This window comes from Cotesia glomerata, linkage group LG1, assembly GCF_020080835.1.
Source record: "Cotesia glomerata isolate CgM1 linkage group LG1, MPM_Cglom_v2.3, whole genome shotgun sequence".
NCBI classification, from domain to species: domain Eukaryota; kingdom Metazoa; phylum Arthropoda; class Insecta; order Hymenoptera; family Braconidae; genus Cotesia; species Cotesia glomerata.
Genome location: NC_058158.1, coordinates 2,249,556 through 2,261,633, shown reverse-complemented (window position 1 = coordinate 2,261,633; position 12,078 = coordinate 2,249,556). Strand labels below are relative to the sequence as shown.

The 12,078-nt window shown below is 28.4% G+C and overlaps 1 protein-coding gene across 2 annotated transcripts in view; it reads right to left on the bottom strand.

Moving 5' to 3' along the window:
- The window catches only part of LOC123275302 (acetylcholine receptor subunit alpha-like), a 194,810-nt gene that overhangs the window by 35,568 nt on the left and 147,164 nt on the right, over window positions 1–12,078 (bottom strand). Inside the window, exons 1-4 of one of the 2 annotated variants that reach the window (XM_044743326.1) lie at window positions 7,948–7,969; window positions 3,655–3,775; window positions 1,285–1,424; window positions 910–954 (exon numbers count right to left, since the gene is read on the bottom strand). In XM_044743326.1, the coding sequence (XP_044599261.1) occupies window positions 910–954; window positions 1,285–1,424; window positions 3,655–3,706 (237 nt within the window). In that variant the 5' untranslated portion in view covers window positions 3,707–3,775; window positions 7,948–7,969. Of the gene's footprint in view, window positions 1–909; window positions 955–1,284; window positions 1,425–3,654; window positions 3,776–7,947; window positions 7,970–12,078 lie in introns of those variants that run through there. The other variant, XM_044743325.1, reaches the window with a different exon arrangement.

Genomic DNA, 12,078 nt, shown 5'->3' with positions numbered 1-12,078 from the left:
GCTTTCATTTGAGTATCCACATGCATTTTTATATATTTTTCATATATACAGATATATAATATATATAAATATATGAAAAATTGATGTGGGTACTCAAATGAAAGGTCTCAAAGAGTGTAATGTCGAGATGAGCTTATATCTTCAAAAATATCATTAGTTGATAAGATAGCAAAGTCAGATCTTAATTATTGACATTTTTTAAGATATAAGCTCATTTTGATGTTACACTTATCAAGAGCTTTCATTTGAGTACCCACATGTATTTTTGATATATTTTTCATATATACATATATATAATATATATAAATATATGAAAAATTGATGTGGGTACTTAAATGAAAGGTCTCGATGAGTGTAATGTCGGGATGAGCTTATTTCTTTAAAAATGTCAATAGTTCACAAGATACAAGGTCATTTCTTAATTAAGACCTTTGTAATGACACTAAATTTCACTAAAAAACCAATTTTATCATATGACTATCCTAGAGACAAAATTTTTCTTGTTCTTTTCATAATATAAGTGAAAAGTAATAATGTGTATGAAACAAGAGTGATCCAAAAGCTGAAGCTGCTGAAAGACTTTCTTATAAACGGCTGTCCTAATTTATCTTTTTTTACATAATTACTGGGGTATATTGGGACGTGGGTGTCTTTATTAAACTCGTTTAATATCTTTGTCTAGGTCTCTTTGGACGACTTTAAACGAGCTTTGAGCCACCCGAGGAAATTTATCGCTTGAAAACTGGTGTGTATATACTACCCACTTGGTATATCACCAGCATTGAATAAAATTTAAGCGCTATATAACGTGAAGCTCTAAATATCTTTTGCGTTGGAAATATACGAGGGCTTAAATTATTTTATTTAGTTTTTGCGTTCAATGACTAGATATTTTTAACGGGTAGTTACCTGCTCAACCCAGAGATTCGTCGTCATTATTTGGTTCTTCAAGTTCTGGAAAAAAAAAATTTTTTATTATAATAATAATAAAGAAGAAATATTAATTTACTATTATAAATAATTGTGTTTAATTAAAGTAAATAATGCAATAATTTTTTTTTAGCAGTAATTATAATGAAAAGCCACGGGACAATATTCTGGATCATTTATATTTATATTTAAAATTGATAAATTAATAAAATAATTAATTAAATTAAATTTGTTAGTTTAGTTACAATATTCAAGAGTAAAGTGTGTATTGGTAAAAATTTAATTACCACTGATGTGAATTGGTAATTGTTGTTACTAATTAATTACTGTGTATTGATCGGTATCGATAATTACCACGTCTATGAGTTGGGAAAGCTTAAGCTTTATTTTAACGGTAAGTGCATCTGTGACGTTGACCACTGGCCTCACCAATTTATTGTAATTTGATAGAAGGTCATCGTAGAGTCGTTTTGCGTCCGGATTTCCGGAGCATCCTGAAATTAAAACACATAATTGTTATTCAGAAGAAGAAGAAGAAGAAGAATAAATTAAAGAGCAGAAGCGGTGATTAAGGAAGAAATCGGAGTTGAATAGAATGTTCTTTACTGAGATTGAGATTAAACGAATCGTAAATCGGTCGAGTGTTGATTCCTGTGGGAATACATCCTTGTTAATCCGTAGGATATATCAGAGGGGAATTATTGACGGACAATTTTGTCATGAACACTTGCACTGGGAGATATAATTCTAATTGGATTATATCGGACATTTGTACATGCCACGGGTTGCTACGGTGGCCAATCCGAATCTGCACCATTTATAGAGTCGAAAAAATAACAAATTTAAATCGGAGGTTTGGCAAAACCGTAAGAGATCGGAAGGGATTTATTTAAAGCCTAAATTCAAAATGTCAAATTTAAACGTTCGGCTATTTTATTCAATTTGTTTTTTATTTACAGTCGCTACTATTTACATAACTGTCTATCCTTGTGAGGGTGATGGTGAGGGTTACGTCTGTCGGGTATTTATCAGATCTGAGCAGAGAACTTGACTGAAACGGATATAAACCAATTAATTCCATGCACGATTCAAATCTAGCAAATTTATCCCGATAATTGAATGTACACCATCTGCTAGCCACCAACTATTTCGATCTGCTGGTTATCGGATTTCCTCATAAATTTCAATGACAAAATATGATCACTGCGTCCATCAATTTTATTATTTTTTCATTAGTTTATTTCGCTTTTATTTAAAGCTTTCAAGTCTATAAATCTTTTATGAGGTTTTAGATTGCTTTTCGGTGTAAATAATTCAAAATGTAACATTTATTATTTGTTAGAATTAAATGGAAAATTAATTAACTACAAAACCAGCAACCTTGCAGTCACTACGTGACTGCTGTGATTTGTAAACTATAAATAAATAAAATTTTGTTTATTAAATAATGACTAATGTTAAACTGCATTGTACTTTTTTTAATATTGACGTTTTTAAAGATATAAGCTCATCCTAATGTAACACTCATCGAGAGCTTTCATTTGAGTACCCACATGCATTTTTGATATATTTTTCATATATACATATATATAATATATATAAATATATGAAAAATTGATGTGGGTACTCAAATGAAAGGTCTCGATGAGTGTAATGTCGAGATGAGCTTATATCTTCAAAAATATGATTAGTTGACAAGATAACAAAGTCAGTTCTTAATCATTGACATTTTTTAAGATATAAGCTCATCCCGATGTTACACTCATCAAAAGCTTTCATTTGAGTACCCACATGCATTTTTGATATATTTTTCATATATACATATATATAATATATATAATATATATAAATATATGAAAAATTGATGTGGGTACTCAAATGAAAGGTCTCGATGAGTGTAATGTCGAGATGAGCTTATATCTTCAAAAATATGATTAGTTGACAAGATAACAAAGTCAGTTCTTAATCATTGACATTTTTTAAGATATAAGCTCATCCCGATGTTACACTCATCAAGAGCTTTCATTTGAGTACCCACATGAATTTTTGATATATTTTTCATATGTACATATATATAATATATATAAATATATGAAAAATTGATGTGGGTACTCAAATGAAAGGTCTTGATGAGTGTAACATCGGGATGAGCTTATATCTTCAAAAATGTTAATAGTTCACGAGATACAAGATCATTTCTTAATTAAGTGTCTAGAGATATAGCCTTTTCGAATGCAGCCTAAATACTTATCATAATAAATTGACTATCGGTGAGAATGTAATGAAACCTTGAAAAAGCACAAATTGAAATCAAGACCTTTGCAATGACACTAAATTTTACTAAAAAAAAACCGATTTTATAATATAGATTCATTATTTTATATTTCAAGAATTTAATCAATAATTTTTGCCTAAAATAAGATTTAAATTCAATTTTATCGAAATAGATTCTTTACGAAGTTTACCATAAAAAATACCGAACATAAAATTGACCTAAAATTTTATTTCTTCTTTATAGTTTGAAAATCTCTTCAGCTCCTCGTAGAATTTACATTTTTATTATTTAAATTAATTTCTTTTTATACAAATTTTATTGTAAAAACTTTAAACTTTTTTCTCAACTTTTTATTGAGTAAAAAAAAACTGAAAAGAAGAAAGCAAAAAAAAATTCTTGAAAATAATAAACCGCGGACAAATATTCAAGAATAAAAATAATCTTCTTACCTGATATGAGAACCAAGACTATCCACATGATTCCCACCAGGCTCTTCATCATGTCATTGTGACGTCACGTCCGCCTCATTTCTTCTTGGCTCCTCCAGGTCTTCCTTCTCCCACAGCCGCTCTGAAAAACAAATTAAAAAAGCATACCAATAAAACAAGAATTTACATTTACATTCAAATTCATAGTATTCATATTTATATTCGAAGTGCATTAATTTTTTTTCTGCATTAATAATAATAATAATAATAATAATAATAATAATAATAATAATAATAATAAATAATAATAATAAATAATAATAATAATATAAGCCGTCTCAATAAATCTCAATCTGGCAGCGGAGTTCGACATACAGCATTAATAAAAAGCTCGGCATAATAAAGTACAAAACAATAAAAACTAGTAAAAGTTAAACTCCGGAACAGTGGGGAAAAATAAAACCCCGTTCAATAATACGAAAAAGTTATATAGACTCGGTAATTTTATTGCTATCGTTTAATATCGTCCCGTTGTAAAGCCGGACAAGAGAGAAGAAACTTCGGGGTCTCGATCCACACCAAACGGAACTATGACCAGATATCGGGGTTGTAGAATGTGAAAAAGAGAAAAGAACAAATATAAAATAAGAGGTTATAAAAATAAAATAACGTAAAAATCGAGTTGAGACCCTGAACAAGTGCCAATATCCATAACGAATAAGGCCGTTTCTGTTTTTACCGAGTTCTTCCAATCCTCTTTTCTCATCGGTATCATCCTAAAGCACATCACTCGACCTTCGATTTACCGTCAAACCCGAATTTATCTTTACATTTTTCCTTTATATCCTCTTATTTCCACTTCTACTTGCACTTGCTACTATTCTTCTTTGTTCAATGCCTTTTATTTTCAAACAAGACTTCCCTAATTCGCATAAAACCTAAAAGAAGACATCCGGCATCCGAAATGGCAGTAGATTTCACAGTCAATCAAAAAATACTAAAATAATCGTTTTTAAAACGAATGCAAGAGTAAAATTCCATTAAATAGACAGAGTAAGTAATTTTGGCTTAGATTTTTTTTATTTATTTTATTTATTTAACAATTTAGACCCTGAAGCCAAAGCTCCTTAAGGGTCTTACAGTATATAATCTTATACAAATAATCCTAACATTTATGTTGATAATAATAATTAAACGAACTAATTAATAATGCAATAGATTGATGATGCACGGAAAAAAGAAAAATAGAAAAATTACATTATATAGTGGAAAAAAACTGGAAAAATTACAGTTTCAGATTGTAATTATTACAGTTTTTATAAGAATTACATTGTAGGATGTAATATTTATACTGAAAGCTCTGAAAATTAAGATTCAAAGTTTGAATTTAGAAAAATGTTATTTCGAACTGTGATTTTTATAATTTTGAATTCGACGGGACACTTATTACTATTTATAATGTAATTTTTCGAGTTTTCTTTTTTCCGTGTGAGGTATGTAACTTAAAACTCATTTATTAAGCTTTTAGATACAATCCAAAATAATTTTACAAGTTATCGCATTCAATATTTATTTCGCAAAGAAGTAAAAGGATTTTTTTGAAATTTTTGAGGATTTTGAAGAATTCAAATTTCTGTTATTCCTAAACTATTTAATTAAAAACAATAGATAAGTATGAAAATTAAAGCTTATTAAATAAGCTTTTAGATACAATTTATACAAATTTAATACGATATCGCGTTTAATTGTTATTGCATGGAAATACGATAAAAGTCAAATTTTATTTTATTTAGGGTAGAAGTACCGGTTTTGGCCATGTTAGGGCCATTTTCGGCCACTTGATATTTTAGTTAATTTGAAAAAAATTTAACTATTTAAGTAGAATTTTTATAGAATTTATGAATTAGTACATTTATAGAAATTGAATTCATAGTTTTGCGCTTATAGAAATATTTATACAATAATTTGAAAATAAAGTGACGAAAAAAGGTACACTGGCCACAAACAGTACTTCTACCCTATTTAATGCCAAGACAATGGCCGAATGGAAAATGATTCAAGACAAAAAGAAAAATTAGGAAAACGGTTGACCCTGAAGGCCATCCCTGCAACTTCCCGCTAATTCCATACTTAGGCGCTTAAAATTGCACCAATGACGTTTTTGAGCTCTTCGAGCTCAAAAATACAATTTGTGGGTTATTTTGAGCTCTCCAAGCTCAAAGAGATTGTTTTCCTATGCTTTTGAGCTCTTCGAGCTCAAAAGTCTGATAGGGATTTGATGACACTATTTTTTGAATTTTTAAACCGCAATAACTTTTGAATAAATAAACCGATTTTCACGCGGTTGGTAGCATTCGACGCAGTTTTTCAAGTTTCACGAAGAATCAAATTTTGAATTGATCGCGCTAGGAATTTTGGAGTTATTTCGAAAAAACACTTTTTTCGGTTTTCTTTCGTTCACGATATCTCTCGAACGAATCAACCGATTTTGACCGGACTGGTGGCGATCGACGTGGTTTTTCAAGGTTAAGAGCTGATTAGTTTTTAGAATTGAACCTTTAAGCCGTTTAAAAGTTATTCCAAAAAAACCACATTTGAAAAAAATTTTTTTTTCAGTTTTTTTAAGATTTCTCAAAATCTATTGATTTGAATCGGTCCAAATAGTTTTCAAAATCTAAGTTTGGTCAAGCCCTTTCGAATGGCACCAACCGCGATGAAATCGGTTAAGCCGTTCAAAAGTTATAAGCGGTTCACATACTTTCACACACACACACACACACACACACACACACACACACACACACACACATACAGACATAGTGACACCCTCGCGGGGATAGTCAGGGAAGCTTCCTGTGACCTTCAAACGTCGAGATCTGATGAAAACTCGATTTTTGCAAAACGGGGTGAAAACAATAACTTCCCGATTTTTGAAAATCTTCGATTTTCTTAGCGGGAAGTTAATAAAAGTACATGTAAGAATATAAACAGATATTTTAACATTATTACAATTATGGCTAATAGCATCAGTGAAAACAATCAAAAGTTTAAATAATATAATTAGCTGATTAGTTGATTACATTTAATAAAGCTAACATTCTCCTTAAGAGCATGTAATACAGTCTGTTGTCGGTAATTCAGTTTGGACTAATGATAATAAATGTCAATTGAATATATCGGATTGTTTATTTGAAACACATAAAATGTACTGAAAATTATCAGGCTGACTGTCAATACTCTCAACACTGTTCAAAAAAATTAAACTATAGTTTATTTACTATAGTAAATGAAATTTTTTGTTGATAATTAGTTTTCTATTCAAACCTAGTTGCATTTTAATAATTCTGTCTTATAATTAATCTAAACTAAAGTAAAGATTAACCAAAAAATTAAATCAATCTCAAAGATTATATTGGTTGTAAGTTTATAAGTAATTTCTTTATAGTAAAGTTTATTTACTTGAATATATAACTCTACCTATTTATTTATCATTTTTTTATTTTTTTTCAATGATTAAATTTAAAAATAAAAGAATCAATTTACGAAGGACTATTATTAACATACTCCTGCCAAGTTTAATGATTTTTTGTTCAAAAATTACTTTGTCAAAAAGCGTCTCAGTATTTTATCCAAAATTTCAATATTTTCTGTCCTACATGTTCTTAAGCTGAATGTCGTGAAAGAATTTATAAGCTTTTTAGTCTTGAAATTTTGAATTTTTGCGATTTAAAAAAATTTTTGAATTGCTGTAATTTCTAAACTTATTGACAGATTTGGCTCATCTTAGAACTTTACCTTATAAATCGTCCAAAAAATTAGTATGTTACATTTTATTGCAATCTGTTCATAATTAAGGGAGTTATAGAAGAGACGGAGCCGATAATATCGTACATATATAAACTTCTGAACCATAAGTTCCATTATAAGGACTAATGCAATAGATTTCCATGAAATCTACTAAAAACAGACGCGTCTATTTTTGCCGGAGGTTAATTTCGATGTTTAACCGCAAAATTGGCGAGCTTGTATTATAATAAGCGAGCTGAGTTTAATTGAAAGAAGAAAACTCGCTCAAAGGTCATCTAAATTCCGAACGGCGAAGAATAAAAGGAAATTTATCCACTGATATGCAGCGTAAATTTAACCGATAGCTTATTCTCTCTTGCATATTCTGCTCCACTTCCGAGTACTTAAATGCCACAGTGCAGTTTAAAGTTTAACTTTGGTATATATCTATAGGAAGTAAACTAAACCGGGATGTAAAAATTGAATACTCGTGTTGTCAATCGGAAAAAAACCAATGAAACCACTTACTCGTTTCATTGTTCCAACTCCGCAGTTCATTTATTACACATTGTCCATTCTCTTCTTCAATAGCTCTTTTAATTTTTAATTCCTTTTTCAGAGCTTCTATTATTTTTTAGTTATTATATAACTGTTGAGTGCTCCACGGATGACCCGGGAGTTCAGTTGTCAACGTCACCATTCAGATAAATTCAATTTCTCAAATTTTCACATCCGTCGGACATTAATTTGATAGCCGGTCATATAATGGAAACGCTCAACCTTCTTGGCTCTTTATCTTTCAAATTTATCGACAGACCTTTTTTATTCCCTTTGGGAAACAATCGTGAAAAAATCCTGTAATAATTTTTACTACAATCATAACGTTATTTTATTTTTTCAAGTGGGCAAATCGAGATAATAACTCGGTAATTTGATGTTTAAGCAATCGAGTTTTAGAAAATTAACTACCCGGGGAAAAAGGTTTAGATCTCACCAGATATAATTTTATCTGGCCAGATCTAATTATATCTGGCCAGATCTAATTATATCTGGTCAGATCTATTTATATCTGATCAGATATGGGATTGGAGACATAATCAGATCTAGTCAAATCTGATCAGATCTAAACAGATATAACTATATCTGAGTGGAAAAATACATCAGACATGATCAGATCTAGTCATTTCTGATCAGATCTAAACAGATATAACTATATCTGAGTTGATAAATACACTAGACATGATCAGATCTAGTCATTTCTGATCAGATCTAAACAGATATAACTATATCTAAGTGGAAAAATACATCAGACATGATCAGATCTAGTCATATCTGATCAGATCTAAACAGATATAACTATATCTGAATTGGAAAATTCATCAGACATGATCAGATTTAGTCATATCTGATCAAATCTAAACAGATATAACTATATCTGAGTGGAAAAATACATCAGACATGATCAGATCAAGTCATATCTGATCAAATCTAAACAGATATAACTATATCTGAGTTGATAAATACACTAGACATGATCAGATCTAGTCATTTCTGATCAGATCTAAACAGATATAACTATCTCTAAGTGGAAAAATACATCAGACATGATCAGATCTAGTCATATCTGATCAGATCTAAACAGATATAACTATATCTGGGTTGAAAAATACATCAGACATAAAAAGATTTTATTATATCTGGCCAGATATAACTATATTTGTGAACTATTAATAAATACTTACAAACTATTTTAATAAATATACTTTCCTCCCAAATAAATATTTATTAAATGTTAAAAAATATTTAATAGAATTTAATAAATTAAATAATTGTATTTGAATAAATTAATTTGTTAACAGTTAATAAATCTCTCTATCAGCGTATATTGATAATTAATAATTTGCAAATTTGATAAAAAACTTTGTTCATTACGCATCGATCATGGACACGATTCACATTACTTGTAGTTATTACAAACTTTACTCTTCAAGTAAGCCTCGTAGGTAAACAAGTAATGAATTAGTCTTTCAAGCGTCGGGTCTCTATATATAATTATATAGGGCCATTTTTCGTATAAAATTATGTATGAGTATGTATAATCTTTTTTACCCGGGCAATTTAACAATCAGATCGGATTATATCTGGCCAGATCTCGTCAGATAGAGACAATTTAAAGATCTCGCCAGATCTGCTAAAGCAGATCTGACCAGATCTGTTTATATATGGCCAGATCCAATCCGTTTTTCCCGGGTAATGATAAATTTGTAGGAAGAAAAAATTTTTTTTTTTAATAAAATTTGATTAAAAATTTATGAATTAAAGAATTTTGGATTTATTTTTTGTATATTTTTAATAATATAATTTTTTTGGGTAATTTTGGAATTAATTTCAAAAATAATATTGCTATTTTAGCAATATTTTTATTAATTTGACGGAATAAATTTATAGAACTAATAAATTATTCAAAATTACCTTAAAAACTTGATATAAAAAATTAAATATCATCAAAAAATATGTAAAATCGTAAAAAAGACATAAATTCAACTAAAGATCTTTTTGATGACATAAAATTGTAATGATACTGAATTCAAGAAACTTTTGATAATTTTTACAATTTTTTTAACAAATAAATTATAGCAAAAATTTTTTTTTTAATTTCAACTTTAAAAAATTATAAATAAGATTTTTAAATGATAATTTTTTATACTTAGCTAATTTTTCAAAAAAAATTGTCAAGTGTCCGCTAAATTCAGTGTCATAAATTTGACTATAAAAATCTATTTTATAATAAAGATATGACAAATTTTTTTTATTTTCCTGAATTTTATCTAGCGCGAAAGTTTAATCTATTTATAATTACACCGGAAATTTATTGTAAAAAATTAATTATTACAAAAATCTATATTAAACCTTCAAAAAGCACAAATTGAGGTCAAGAGTTTTCTAATTATATTTAATTTGACTTAAGAAACTCATTTTTTATCTTCTTAATTTCATTTATTAATTTAAAAAAATTACAAAAATTATTTTTAAAAAGATTAAATTAAAGCGCAGGGAAGATTATAATAATAAATAATTAATATTGCAAGTAGACAATAATAATTAAAACAAAATTTTAAATATTACTTTTATCTAAAGAGGATCTCTGACAGAATTGAATATACATATGTTAAAATAATTATTTTTTGAGTTATTTATCCTTCGTAAAAATATTTACCCCCAATTAAAAGTTTAGTAGTGTAAATTTTTCATTAACTAGATCCAATAATTAATGAAGTTATTTAAGTAACTTTTGACGACTGACAAATTGATAGGATAGTTAATACAACATCCAGCATTCAGTATTTTATGGGCCGGGTGGAGAACGAGAATGGTGACATGAAAACTGAGAAAACCGGTTAACAATATCCCAGAAGTTATACTATACTTAATCTAACATTAAATTCTAATGGAACATTGTACCAGTAACATTAGTTTTGAATAGCCGAGAAAAGTTTCGAGTCACAATGCGACGTTACACCTCCCGCCCTATCTGCATATATATAAAAGACTGTTGTGTGAAGATAAATATCATATATGTGTATGTATATGCGTGTACTCACTGGATTTATGAATTTAATAATGGCTCAGCCAACAACGGCCACAATTAAAATCATGAATAATCTCACGCTTTTCCATTACTTTTACCTAACTGAGGTTTACAACTCTCGGTATCAACTTACTAGATAAACTCTATTAAATAAATTAATTTCGATTTGCCGAAATTTTGGTTTGGACTTCATAAATTATTTTAAAAAATTACTTTTAAAATTACAAGTGATAATAAAATTTAATCCTCAAAGTAGTTTTTTTTAATAATAAATTTTTGGAAAAATTTTTATGAATTACTTCAAATATTTTTGCGATAATTAGCCGAAAATTTTATTTCAAAATTTCGAGATTTAAGTAGAAAAATAAAATTTTAAATATTAAATTTATTACACAGAAAAATCATAAAGAATAAATTTAAGGTAGTTGTAGCGTGATAGGCATTTCAACAGAAAATTATGAAATTTTTTTTATTGAAAGATAAATATATTAATAATTCACTACCAAAATTTCAGATCAATTGACCGCACCGTTTTTGAGTAATTAATTTTCGAAATTGTATCTTTTACACGTAGAGGTATAGAGAGATGGTAAAGTTAGTATGAAATCTTCCATACCACTCGAGTGATGCAAATAATTTCATACTAACTTTATCATTTCTCTATACCGCTACGTGTAAAAGATGCAATTTCAAAAATTAATTACTCAAAAACGGTGCGGTCAATTGATCTGAAATTTTGGTAGTGAATTATTAATATATTTATCTTTCAATAAAAAAAATTTCATAATTTTCTGTTGAAATGCCTATCACGCTACAACTACCTTAAACTAAGGTAAAGTACCCAGTATTTAAACAGACTTTTCGAATTGTTGTAATACAAAATCCGTATATTTATTATGAGTAATATGTGCATGTTATCATTATTCAATGATACAGTAATTGATTTCTGTAAGTTTTTTCAATTATAAATCAAAACAGTTATATTTTTGTTAACTTAAAAGTTGGCACGTCGATAATAGCCGATAGATGCTATTTTTAACTTCCCGCTAAGAAAATTGAAAATTTTCAAA